Source organism: Penicillium bovifimosum (genome assembly GCF_028826915.1).
Source record: "Penicillium bovifimosum strain IBT 22155 chromosome Unknown utg000001l_segment0_segment0, whole genome shotgun sequence".
Classification (NCBI taxonomy): domain Eukaryota; kingdom Fungi; phylum Ascomycota; class Eurotiomycetes; order Eurotiales; family Aspergillaceae; genus Penicillium; species Penicillium bovifimosum.
Genome location: NW_026622710.1, coordinates 3179577 through 3193424, shown reverse-complemented (window position 1 = coordinate 3193424; position 13848 = coordinate 3179577). Strand labels below are relative to the sequence as shown.

The following is a 13848-nucleotide window of genomic DNA, read 5'->3' as shown; positions in this document are numbered from 1 at the left end:
ATGCATGAGTGGCAACATTGTTGTTTCCCCTCACTAGAAGGTCGGGCTTCCTTCAGCTTCGAAGGTGATGGGCACGGAACGAGCGTTTTTGTGGACGAGATACACATTTCCTAGACTTATCCGTACCTTTGACATCCCAGAGGGACAGTCATGAGGGCTGCTTTGTCTCACAGTCGCACGCTCTGTCCCAAAGGTTTATAGACTCAGACCCCAGACTCTCTTCGATATAACTAGTTTTTCCAGATCCAAAATGGTTATCTGCGTTCCATGTGATCGGTCATTTCCCACTCAACGTGCTTTGGAACAGCACCTCCAGTCCCCAAAGCATACGTAAATATATATATACCACCTGTAATGCTATTGTATGTGTTCGTATCCCGATCGCCCTTGTTGTACCGTAATATACGGGCACGTGGGTTCTTGGCTTGTTTGAAGGCAGAATCAGAGAAAAATCAGGCTCAATTATCTTAGTGAGCGAGTGAAAGCTAATCATGGCATTTGTGGCGACTTAACCCAGCTCAACCCGCGACAGATTAGATGTTTGGCACGCCGTCCTGGTCAGATGCGGGGAACATGGTGGCCGGCATCTCCGCAAAAGCCCCAGAGTCATTGATCACATCGAACGCTTCCGTGTCGGGCCAGTCGCCCGTCACGTCTATTCCCGGCAGCTGACTGAAATTCTGCGCATTTTCGTTTTCATCCATCTTGATTTCGTTTTCGTTCATTCGGGTTTTAAGATGGCTCATGAATGACTGGCCAGCAGTATGAATATCTTCCAGCGTCTGTTGCAGGTCACTTCGCGAGAGCAAGTTACGGGCATTCGAGTTGGCCGTCTCAAGAAGTGTCTCCAGCCTAGTGACTTCTCCGTTCAAGCGTTGTACCTCGCCCGACTGCTTCTGTATCTCCAGGCTGTACTGCTGAATCTTGGTCATCATCTCGGATCTTTCCCTGCTAAACCGCTGCGCATTGGCTGCGATTTCACGCCGTTTCTCATTAAACCGAGCCGTCAGCTGTCGGTTGATTGCGACGGCGTTCTCGATGGTCTTTTTACAATTAGCGTGGACGAGCTCGAAGTTTTCATCTCTGTCGTCTTGATTCAAGGTTCTGGATGCGTAGGAAGTTCGTCCCTATCAAAGTATATGCCAGTGAGACTGCACGCCCCGTAGCTATAGCAATAAAGAACGGACCGGTACTTCTCGAATATTCATTGGCCGTTGCGACGTCGGTTCAAGACCACCGGCCTCGCTCCCAGGCAAAGTCCCTATGGGCTGCGGAAGAGATCTTTCCGCCCCTGTCGACCGGCGAACCGCGCGTTGGGACGGCACCAATGGGTTTCTCGACGTTGTCGCTGCCTTTGGCATGGTGAAAGTGGATCCTAGAAAAATGAAAGGTCGACTGATTCTTTGCCAAAAAAAACAAAAAAAGAAATCCTTGCCAGAAGGTTGTTCGAGGTGCGAAAGCGGGTAATTTATCTGCTAACCTTTGAGAATCCGCCCGACGAACTACGGGACGTTTAAATTTTAGTGAGCGATGGTATCAACCCCGTTTTGCACGTCCCAACAGAGAGTGACTGGCCCACTGACGACTATATGGGCAATCACACACCATTTAAAGTTCTCCATTACAGAAATATCATTTTCGTATTAGCTGAAATTTACTGAGACTATCTACGCTTCGGCTGCGATGGCTGGACTGTCCTCGAGCTTGGCTCGTCTCACAACGGTAAGAATCGCCTTCATTGAGCGGATAATAGTAGCTCTTGATAATTTGTACCAGAAGTGGTTAGACTCTGAAATTTCCAGCCGGTGTTGACATTTCTCATACATAATCTGAGAGCTTCTAAAGAGGATCATGAAACCCTTAGCGTAGATTCGGCATGATTTCAAACCCGCGCTGAACGATGATCTCCAGACACAGCATTGGATACAGCAGTAGATTTCTTGCTCAAAGACTCAAGTAAAACGCTAAGGGCCATAACTTTGATGGCCTGGTAGCATAGCCCTCTGCACTCTGCTTCCGAGACCTCGACTTGCTCGTAAATCTGCTTGAGCTGTCGTAGAAGCCGTCTTCTCTCCCTTCGCAGGCCCCGCAAGAATACCGCCGCTCGTGACTGGCTCATTGCGGCCTCTGCGTAGCCCGGGGGTCGCATGAATTTTCTCGTGCCCTTCATTGTTGTTTGCCTTGCAAATTGCGATCGTATCGTGGACCGTATGAATACTGAGAGCTGCCTCTCTGTCACTGGCAGAGTATCAAAGGGGATGACTTGAAAGACGAGAGCAGCAGGACTAAAACAGCACGGCTTCTGTATAGCCTGCTATGATCTTATCACTAGGAATAATGCACAGGGCCCCATAGGGCCCAGCATAAAGGCAAGCCCTCCGCCGTTGTTTCCTCTTCTCCTTTTAGCCCCTCGTTTGAGTGTGGCTACTAGTGGCCTTCTGCTGTGAGCCCACCCATCGAGGTCGTGGCTATGGCACACGGTAAACCCACTGTAGTACGAACCCAAATCCTGGACCAAGTACCAGGTAAGAAATCCTGAGCTATGTCCCTTTACGGCTCAGGTCGGATTCAGTTCCAAACGCAGGCCACTGGCCATGCACAAATCCTGGATCAAGTACCAGGTAACAAATCCTGGGCTACGTTCCAGGTCGGATTCAGTTCCAAACGCAGGCCACTGGCCATGCACAAATCCTGGATCAAGTACCAGGTACGAAATCCTGAGCTATGTCCCTTTACGGCTCAGGTCGGATTCAGTTCCACACGCAGACCGTTGGCCATGCACAAATCCTCGATCAAGTACCAGGTCGGGTTGCGATGAGATTTCTCTTGCCCGCCCTCCAGCAAATGACAGACACCTCTTCGCGGTGCTGGAGACTATTACTCGGCTTTAATCTGAGCCGAGGAAGCCAAGATCTGCCCTCATTTTTTACACGGCATTTTACACAGTCCGTGGAACTGGCAAGAACTATTCAAAATCTCAAACTGTCAACATTGTCCAAACACCCTGTGTCCGCGCAATTGACACCGCCTTTAAATGGCATAGGATACCTGAAAGAGGCAAATAATCATCGCAGAACGACAAGATATAATCTCGCCTACGCGATATCCAAGCCAGTATAGTCAAAGTATAAGATCACGTAACTTTGAGGCTACACATTCATTCAGTTGCTCGAGCTTTAAGCTGTTTAATTCAAACCTGTTTAACTCAAATCTGTTTAGCTCAGATCAGGTTAGCTCAACCTAGAACCTGTTCAAAATGGCCATTCTATAAGTAGCCAAAACTTTATCGTTTGTTTGACCATATCATTTACACCTTTGATTCTGTTAAAGAATCCCCCTACGGAAAAAATACACGCAGGCGCGGATCGTGTTAGTCTTATCCTCAATGGAAACATGGGCCAAATTATGTTTATTTAACTGTGGTAATAAAGACTTTCCCCAGCCTGTAGGCCGAGCGAATTGCAGGCAAGGCTTTGATTAATTAGTGGCTCCACTAAATACTAGAAGCAAATTATGGTAGTGTTCGTTCACGATACTGTTCGTTCATGATACTGTTATACTGTTCGTTTAAGATACTGTTCGTTCAAGACAGTGTTCGTTCAAGACAGTGTTCGTTCAAGACAGTGTTCGTTCAAGACAGTGTTCGTTCAAGTGTTAGTCAGATTATGAAGTTTAAGATAGTGTTCGTTCAAGACTGTTCGTTCAAGTGTCCGTCAGAATATGAAGTCCGTGTCTCAATATTTAGGTTCTTTTATGCACTCACTCTCTGCCAAAGTGAACATATTCGGCTGAATAAGTAAAGCAACCTCACTTTTCACCCACTATGCTAGTTTTGCTATTATCTGTTCGCAGACTTTGCCAGGGTTACTCGGCACTAATTGTACGTCACCGTCCTGTCCCCAATTTTATCACAAGATTATTCGGTGACCAAAAATTCTTCATCGCTCGCGTTTATTGTCGACTTACACAGCACAAAGGGGCTTTCAGCGGCCGTTTAAATTTCCCGCGGTCTGTTAAGCACTAGCTACTTCAACGTCTCGACACCTAAAAGACCGCCTCTACCTGAATACTAGGGTATTGCAGTTTACGATCTATTTTGGTCCGCTGGCGATAATTTAGCGTATGTGAAATATTTGCTCGGAGGTCGTAAACCCCCGCAGATTGATCTCTAAATACCCAGGAGAAGTCTACTGTTGACTGCTACCCGCCTGGCCTAAATAGCGGATCAGAATAGAATTAGCCGCGGGTAAACTTGGCCGAACGTCCCCCGTGTGCATTTAGACTCTAGTAGCATAAGAAGGAGTCATTGCAGTTCAGAGTGCACTAAGTATGGCACTCCGATTGTATCTCAGTAAGCAGCGAGAGAATTATCTGAATAAATCAGACTAAAAGTTCGTTCACAAAACTGACACTGCCTAGGGCAGTTTACCCTCGTTAATCAACCACAGCCCTTATTAAGGTTTAAGAAGGAGCTCCACATCAAGACTACCAATTTCAGCCAATCAGACCTACGCTAGCTAAGGGCACTCTGGCCAAAGACAGAGTGTTCTGAAGCAAGATCACAATTTCTCCGTCTACTATAGTGTAGGGGTTCTTCTCCGCTGACCTAATATTTCGTTGGGTTCTTTCTTATTACCGTAGGCAGTCCGGCTTGATAAATCATATGCGATACAGGGGTATACGTTCCCTTGTCCTTTTCCAGTGCCCGAATCTCTCGCGCCGCTGAACTTCCATCCATAACAGGCATTTCCTGATCCATGAGAATGCAGTCAAATGAATCGTGCTTCCACGCGTCAAGGGCTTCCTGCCCATTGTTGGCCGTGGTGACCTCAAATCCCGAGACTAACATGAATTGTGTAATTCCAGCCCTCCGCATTTTCCTACCAAAAATTATATTTTCCGGCTTCCTGGTCACATTCTTGAACAGAGAAGAAGCTAGCCATGCTTTTGTTCTGATTTTATCTCTGTGTATTTTGTCAACTGAGGCGTGTTACCCATGCACCTTGGGCAGCTTCTATTAAAACAACCGTCTTCTAAGATCATATGGACCAAAGTGACTTCTGGAAAACGGCGGGTGTCAAATTGAGGGTGGAAACTTGAATGAGATCAGTTGGCCCATTCACCCAACAATGAAGTGGCATTTTGAGCCAGTTTGTCCTTTGATTTTCAGCGTTGCTCAATAGTTAGAAGAATCATGGCCAGTAAATAAAGCACCACTTTTGCAGAGACACAATAAGCAAATTAAGTCTTGTGCCTGCCTCATTAGTAATCTCTCCTATAGGTCCCGCGACCATACAGATCAAATCTGATCCACTATGAGAAGGCGGGCTTCAACATCAAAAGCCTTGGCAAAACGGACTATACTGACCCTGTAAGTTTCCGAACAGTCCTTTGCAGCAATCGCGCTTCCCGTGGCTGTCACAAAGCCCCTGAAAACCTCGTAGCACACGTCAAAGTAGTGGTCACCGTGGGCCTTCTATCAGGTTGAAGCCGTCCTCTCGTAGAAAGCGTGTACCACCAGATAAATCTTTTGATCAGAACAGTGTTGGGGCGGCAGATTCCTTCTCCGGCTCATAGCTTTGTAGAGCCATCCCGCCTACATCAAGAAACCTTGTAAGTCAACAAACAGGGAAGCTGAAATAGCATTTCGCGGCCACTCACTCGATCCAGAGGTCGACATACTTCTGGTGAAGGACTTTGACCTTACCAGCACATTATACCTGTTATGGAAGTCACACCCTCGGAAGAGTTCTTGGCAGGACTCAGTGGATTTGCGTTGCGAACCGTGTCTTTCGCCCGCTGAATCGAGAGCCTGGAGAAACATTTCGATGTCTCAATATTGAAAAAGAGTGTAGAATGAGCTTGAGGATTCAGCGAGAGCAAAAGGAAAGCCGACTTGTTGTGATGGTGGTTTTTCTCCGGTTCTGATAACCTGATATTTTATGGAAATTCAACCAGTACTTATAGCTCATCTTTGGAACTGGTGTCCGATGTGTCCGGTGGAATAGTCCTAACAACAGCCAGTCTTGTAGAGAAGGGAGCATACAGCGCTCCCAGGATCACCAGGTTGATGCACATGCCCCAGAACGCATGCGGTTCGTCCTAGGAGCAATACACACGATGTGCAGCCAAGTTTCCCACTGAACGCGCTTCATGGGCTATGATTATTCCTAGGAACAAACCAAGGGTGCTTCCAGGAGCTCATGAACAGGCTGTCAGAGATCGAGCATATTGGCTGTTTGGTCGCTGACCAAACATTGTGCCTTTTTGGCCAGATGGCGTAGTGGTAAAACCCAAGCATCCATGAACCGTCACACAGGCAAAATGGGTCATCGCTTGCTCCCAGGAACCGACCCTTGAATTTGAGGAATATGCTATTGAAGAGCCTGCTGTCGAAGAATCCGCTGTCGAAGAATCCGCTGCCGAAGAGCCCGCTACGGCACCATACGATAATAGTATCATACAGGATCATACCTGTTTCATGTAACTCTCAGGTTACAGGTGTTTTAAGTATTGTGGCTTATCTGTCTTAAAGCGGTGGCTGTGCAGGTTGGACAGAGCCGCTGTAATTACCTTACAGCGGTAAATAACAAGCGGTTGTATCGAATACGGGCCCAGAACATCACCTACTAAGCTGATGACCGAAATGGCCCGGCTATTGATTAATTGAGCCTCGAGGCGTAATTGCAGTTTCTGTGAATTTTGATTGTCTAAGATTTAATGTCTTTCAGAGATAATACAAGTATATGGGAGTAGGTTGTCGGGCCTTGTCCATATATCCACCGTAAGGATACAAGATGAAGTCCAACTGGTTTTCAATGAGCTCATTCATTCCTATAGATAGTACATAATTAAGCGGGTTGGGTCCTAATCTGCAAATGCCTCACTCAAATCACAACATTCTAAACCTGTCATATGGTAATCCAACCGTATCGACCTGGCAAACATGAACAATATAATAAGATAAATAAAAACTGTAATCCAGATCTGCAATATGGAACCTGGAACGCCGAGGGCATAATGTAGAATACGGCCTTTCGGTTATCAAGTCCGAATAGGTTGAAATTTCCACAGAATTTCTGTGTCACTTTTGTTCGGTCATTATCAAGTGCGCTTCATGGCAGCGAAAGCGGAGACCCAATGGAGCGGATTGTCTTGAAGAAATTGAGGATCATATTGTACGCATAAGCATTGAGTGTAGAAAGCTATACAGTTGATGTTGGCTTTGCTGGATGCGCGTCTCAGCTCCGATAGATTAGTTCTCTCAAATATCATGACTCGACTGAAAGCTTTTAAGTCCTACTGCCGGAAGAAGCATGGTCGGACAAGTAAGGGCGTAAGGGCCAGAGTCAAGAAGATGCCTATAAGTCAGAGTGGAATGATACAGACTGAAGACTGGCAAGCGAGGCTGATTATCGTAGCATGGCCGATAGTCAGATCAGACACTTACTCATTAGAAACGGAAGAAGCGAGGGCTCATTTTTGTGCGTATTCGTGGCATCTTCAAACTTTCTCTTCCAGGTGTAGTACTCTACTTGGGACCTTCCCAGTTTCCGAAGTAGTAGTATTGTGACGTATGAATTTCATCTAAATAAGTATCAGTTTAGGCCAATTTTGTGAAAGGTTCAGTTGTCTCGTTGCCATTGGTCTATCGATGTCTAGCAAGATTGAGAAGAATGTGCATCACGTACATCTCCCTGTTTGGCTCTCAACCATATATAACGAACTCAGAGCTCGGGCATACGCAGGAAACGGCATTGCAACTCTCATCGGTTGTGAAATATTGGACATCGATCAGGTTGTCGGTTTTCTTTGCGGCATCAGACTATCTGCATAATAGTTAGGCTTTTACTCTGGCTGAGGGGTTGAAAAGAGACAGACCTGGATCACTGAAGTTGCTAAATTTATGAGCAGATTTTATGAGGCCTTCCATAAGGAGGGATCGGTGTTTCTTTATATACTTTGACTCTCAGCATTAGCGGCACCAGTTCTCGCGAATGGGTACCAGCACTCGAGCTCCTAGGATCTATCCTGTCTCACCAATCACATTGTGGCGGCACAAAGGTTCTGGAAGCTCCTAGGAATACCTGCCAGGTTTCTGAGGTGTTTTATCTGTAGTAGTTAGAATATGTCGGGCAAATGAGGGGTCGCGAATGCCATTATGGGAGGCTAGACCATCCAGTAGACATGGCCTATACGTCTAGAATGGTTTTGCAAATGTTCAGGTCGCTATAGTTGAAGTCGTATTCCTAGGAGCAAGCGGCAAAAAGTGCATTGGATGAGGCTAGCGCGGTGCATTTTATTGAGGAGAGCTGCTGACTTAGTTCTTCCGCTTCGCTCAGGTCGCGCTCAGTGAGCAAGACAGAGCGGTCAGGTCACGCTCAGTGAGTGGGATCGGGGTGCTCAGTGAGCAAATCAGAGCGCTCAGATCACGCTCAGTGAGTGGGATCGGATTGCTCAGTGACGGATCATCTGGCTTACATAAGGGTCAGGTGATGCTCAGTGAGCGAAAACAATGCTTATATAATACTCAGGGGTGTGCTCAGTTTTACTCAGTGAGCAAAAAGCGGCTTGGGGTGAGCACTAAAACGGAAAGGGAAAGCCAAGACTTGTCAGACATTATCCTGTATATATGTTATCTAAGCAATGTATCGCCTGGTAACTACAAGCCGACCGTTCCATTACTTAAATTCGATCTCAACAAATTTTCTTGAGACTTTGACGCCGACCATGCATAGCCGTCTGCTTCGGAGGGCTGTAAGCGGACCCGACCAGGTGCGACAGTAAGACCTAATCACTCATCTAGATGTCACTGTTAGTTGCCATTGGAGACACATAGTAAATGCGACAAATTACAACTTGATATCTCAACATTGGTGGTCTATACAGACTTATTCCTGTAGCACAGCATCTTCAGTGTGAAACAAGCTCGCCCTCCAACATTCTCGATATAATTGGCCTGTTCAACGCCTATTTGGTTTAATGGGAGCATCAAAAGTGTGATGATATTTGCAAGTAAAAATGACACTGCTTGCAGTATCATACCCTTCCCAAATGACGTCTTCGCAATCAGGATAGGGTACTGTCTCAAATAGACCAGCTGTCTCAGGGCTTTCAATTGTCCCTCTCGTGGATAATAGGGATACATCTCCCGAATTCACTTGTCTAAGGGCTTGACGTTGTCATGTTCGCTCCTCCCAATTGCCCCGTGAATCAGTTCCTGTGCATGTAGAACCGAACTCTTCGCAACTGGTTGTGTCTCCAGTAACACAATTGCGTCCCCAGGATTATTTCCAGAGGCAAACCGTTGAACCGGCTGTGTCTGTCCATTGCCAGGCAATCGAAGGTCTTGAAGGACTTAAATTTCCCCAGATTTAAATTCAAAAGAATGTCATCCAACCATTTCGCTTTGTTTCTGGGACTTCAAACTAGACATGCTCGGCCCACCCAGCGATGGACCCACGCCAGGCTATCCACCTGGCGTGCTATCCATTTACCCGTACGATCAATCAACCCTTCAATCTTTGAAAATGCCGTCTTCGTCTTCTCGTCATCCTTTGAATAGTATTGAGAGGTCATATGATGCTCTTGTGATTCCAGAATCTTATCCTCGACCGTCTCGTGCTCCATCGATTGCTCAGTCTCACCTATCAGGTTATACTGAACGACGACGTCAGGGTTATTATTCGTGGAAGAACACCTGGAAGCTCTTCTCAATACTCCCGGCGACAGCGAGTCCGCAGTTTTAGAAGTCATCGTACGACATCTACAGTTTCACAAGCCCAACAACAAGCAAGACATGATCAGCCAAATCCCACTTCGCCAGCTCCGAACAGTGATTAACTTCTGGATCAAAAAGGACGAAGGTTATAAAGAAGTTGGTAAGCTTATTGAATGATAATCCTTCAAAAACTGAAATTAACTTTAGTAGATCGAGTTGCTCATATCCTACAACGTCGTACAATCTTGGACTTTGGGGACTTTATTCGTCGAGATCTTCTTCCTACGCAGAAATTCCACAGGCCGTTCCGGATCTGGTTCAATGCCACGTTTGTGAATGAAGACTCCTTCATGCAGGGACCCACGGTGCGTTATTACCGAATTCTAAGCACATAAATTACGAAGCCATATCTAGGCATCTTTACTACAAGCAATGTGCCCAAGGCATTGGGTAGATACATTCCCCCTCGCATTCTGTAGCCGGGAGCATCTTGGTCGGAGGGTTCAAACCAGTCTTTTTGGCGTTTTCCCTATCATCCGCCAATTGATTTGTGCGGAATTGATTTGTGACCTAGGGGCTGGCTGGATTCCGAAGAGGAAGCTGATTGTAATAGTGCAAACCGTTGGGAGAGGGGAAATGGTATCTCTGTGACTACCAATGTCACGCTGGACCAAAGGAGACCGTAGAGGCCATACCCCCCAGGTTGCATAACTTCTAGTAGTAGGAGCGTGAGAAAGAAAAAATACAATGAATTTGATGCTTATCTAGATAATAGCAAGAGGTTGCTAACTTGCTATAGTAGCTGTTTGGAATTGCCCGGTGCTGGATGCTTATTGGCCAACGGGTGCTGACCTTATAATGTTGTGGCAGTATCAATTTTTTTGTTGTGGATGTATCAATTCCCTTTTGGTCTGAGCGTGCTGAGGTAACCATCAACGATGGAGCCGGACTGACTCCAATGAGCTAGATAGGATATCCATCCTCCCTGCATCATAGAAACGTGGAAGAAAAATACAGAGGTACAGTAGTGTTACTCGGCACCGAGCTACTTGAACAAGGCTTCTCATTTTACCGGGCACTGACTCATTAGGAATTCGTAACAACTGTTACGGGGTTCCCCTCTTGGGACCCTCACATCACTTAGCGCTCAGGCCTTGTATGATCGTCCGGCCCCACACGTCATCGGAGAGGTGGCCCCGGGATGATCTTGGATGGTACCCCGGATTATCATGGATCTGAATCCTGATGATCATCGGCCTTTCATCATCTCAGGACTCGGGCCTCGCATTATCTTGTTTTATCACAGTTGATCTTTGATTGTCTATCGATTTCATTATGTCACTTGGAGGATCGCCAGATTGTCTATGAGAGATTTATCATGTTTATGAGGGAAATTCCCTCATCATTGTCATTGTGTTGCCACTGAGTTATGCTGTTGATTGTTGTGAAATACTTCGCCTTGGAGAGAGCCATGGGAGCTCTCCAAGATTCAGTCTCGTTATCGATTGAATAATACTGTTATCTGAACCATACATCTTATCTGTCTTACCTAGCCATCAGCTTGTTTATACTAGCTACCCCTTAACACATACCCTCCTAAATGGCATCTGGAATAAATATCATTGTATACTTTCGTCTTCTAAATGGTGATCATCGAATAGCCTCCGTTAACTGGGTTTCATAAAATAAGCATAACCTCGTTGACCTGATAACCATAATATACTTGTAGGGAAGATCACGGTGAACTTTGACTTCGGTGAAAACTCTCAAAATCATTACAAATCTGCTTGGATTGAATGATGGCTCACCCATATCTCATCTCTTTCCGGATGTTACCTTATAAGATGGGGCTTCACGGCGGGGAGATAGAAAGACAATTATTGGCTGTCGTAAGGCTACTTCTGTAAAGTCTGACAACATACTGGCTCAGGTTTGCGTACACCAAATATGAATGTTTCTGTATAAAAAAGACGTGCAATTGAGTGGGATAGGAGATGATTTGCACCATCGGACTCGGCTGAGTGATAGAAGCGTGGATGTTGTCAAATTCTGTAAGTACCGCAGATGGTATTGAGAGGACTCAGTTATGCCTTCAGATGTTACGTGAGGGGTCTTTAAGACCAAAGTTTTAGGTTGGCTCTGAAGATGCGTTATGGCTTCTCTTCATTATTCAAGAACCGTTTTGAGGGGCGTGAGAGTAGCCCATCCGTAAAGATAATTACTGAGAGTGTCAAGTCTTTTTCGACAAAGACACAAACAGCAGACATAGAAAATTGATGGCGACCAATTCTTTTGGTACCGTTTTCACTACTTATTGCGACCGACGTGACAATCTCTCCGCCTTTCATCTATAAGTAGTCCCGAGTTTGCTGGTTTCAATTCAAGGACTCTCCTAAATCCGCGAAAAACATGGATTCTGGTCCTATCGATACATCAAAGGATCGAATCTCGACAGCAGAGGGAGACAGGCCGCTTCGAGATACAAAAGCAAGGCAAGACCAGCAAGCGAAGCTGAATCAACAAAGGGAGCAATTAGAAGAACTCAAAAGGGTCGAAGAGGGAGATCTCTCACATGCTCAAAAGAAGAAGATTGCTAAGCTTGAAAAGCAGCTTGGTATCGACGCGACTAGCAAGTCAGTGGATCCCCAGAGTAAACCACAGTATCCAGAAGCCGCCCCCGGCGATCGTGAGGGAGAGAAAAATGAAGAGTGTCGTCAAACACCAGGCAGTGGTGATTCATCTTCACCAGGAACCGAAAGACTGGGCTTTTACAATCAAAAGTGGAAGGGTTATTCTGGCAGCCCGTCAACCCAGACCGCTCCAAACACATCGCCCGAAATAACTGACGAGGGCGGTGTTGCTGTTGTGACAGTAGGCTATTCTTGCAAAAGAGTCCAATTCGACAAGATAACTAGTCTAAGGAAAGGAAGAAGAGAGAAAGAAAAGAAAGAAAACGAAAGAGGCGCGCAACAAAACAAGTCCCTCGTCTCTCCTCCTCCTGTCACATGACCTGAATCGACTCACCGCCTGGACAGGCCTGGCAGAACCCACCTGCAGTGTCACAGCTGTAGCATATTCTCTATGCAAATGCTTTGGAGATAATTCACGGATAATTTACCGTTACGGGCCACCCGGTCATTCAAAACATGAGTTCGGGACATCAAAAGCACACACAAAAGATGAGATTACGGGTCTTCCACTGATATCTGGAAAACACGAAACGATCTTAGACATTCAAGAAAATGGTCGGTGGCTGTACGGCTTCCCCAATATTAGGAAAGTAGTCAGTGTGGTGACTCTGACACCAAACCCCCACCGAAAATGGAAGCCGCGAATGACAAAAAAGGGGAAAGCCATTCATGTATTTCCTACTATACTTGTGGGAATTCTGTGGGATCAAATACAGGAGAGACACACAAAAATGCTTAAAGATGGAGAGAGCTTTATTTTCAGGGGGAAACTGATGGAAAGGCTCAAGAAAAAAGAAAAGATGTCTCTGGATATCTGGATTCGTGACGCGGCGAAACACCAGGACCTATCGTACCAAACCTGGCTAAGCGAAAATGGTATTACAAATCGAGATAGGCCTCCCACTTTCTTTCCAGATGCTGATTGGGCCAATCCTCCTGTGAAAACAAAAGCGACTAAATCTCAATCCGTGCGAACGAAGTCCAATCCTAAGGACTCAGTTTCGGACAGCCCGGGAAATGGATTGGCAAGAGAAGAGAATCACTCTGACAAGAAAAGACAAAGGGCGGATTCTGGAGCAAATTTGGGAAACATCAAGAAGCCTCGCCCCGTTCCAGCGTCAACCGAGGAGCCAACCAAGACCATAGATTACAGGTCGTATCTCTCTTACACCATGAACCATTTCAAGCTCACCGACAAAATGCGCGACGACGATCCTGAGGAATACAATGCAATTATGGATAAGATTGAGAAAGACTGGAATAATTACCGACAGATCATGATAAAACAAGGCTACACAATTGCCCCCGGAGGAGAGAAACCTGACGCTTAGAATGACCCAAACTTTCTGTGCCACTACGGAGTCAGCGTTATCTGTTCGACTTTCGGTATGTAATTTGGATGAATCACGGTTTGACTTTATAGCTCGCTTAATGTTC

At 46.1% G+C, this 13848-nt stretch overlaps 4 protein-coding genes across 4 annotated transcripts; 2 read left to right on the top strand and 2 right to left on the bottom strand.

Moving 5' to 3' along the window:
- Nucleotides 1–533: 533 nt before the first annotated feature.
- On the bottom strand, nt 534–1361 carry N7515_001202 (uncharacterized protein; the record flags this gene model as incomplete). The annotated part of the gene is made up of 2 exons (XM_056661946.1): nt 534–1127; nt 1188–1361. The coding sequence occupies 2 exons, from the start codon at nt 1359–1361 to the stop codon at nt 534–536; spliced, it is 768 nt and encodes a 255-aa protein (XP_056527112.1).
- A 521-nt stretch (nt 1362–1882) lies between these two features.
- On the bottom strand, nt 1883–2170 carry N7515_001201 (uncharacterized protein; the record flags this gene model as incomplete). The annotated part of the gene is made up of 1 exon (XM_056661945.1): nt 1883–2170. One exon carries the CDS (start codon nt 2168–2170, stop codon nt 1883–1885), a length of 288 nt encoding a protein of 95 aa, XP_056527111.1.
- Nucleotides 2171–9799: 7629 nt separating this feature from the next.
- Nucleotides 9800–10116, top strand: N7515_001200 (uncharacterized protein; the record flags this gene model as incomplete). Its single annotated transcript, XM_056661944.1, has 2 exons — nt 9800–9881; nt 9932–10116. 2 exons carry the CDS (start codon nt 9800–9802, stop codon nt 10114–10116), a joined length of 267 nt encoding a protein of 88 aa, XP_056527110.1.
- Nucleotides 10117–13142: 3026 nt separating this feature from the next.
- On the top strand, nt 13143–13742 carry N7515_001199 (uncharacterized protein; the record flags this gene model as incomplete). Its single annotated transcript, XM_056661943.1, has 1 exon — nt 13143–13742. One exon carries the CDS (start codon nt 13143–13145, stop codon nt 13740–13742), a length of 600 nt encoding a protein of 199 aa, XP_056527109.1.
- Between the last annotated feature and the right edge of the window lie 106 nt (nt 13743–13848).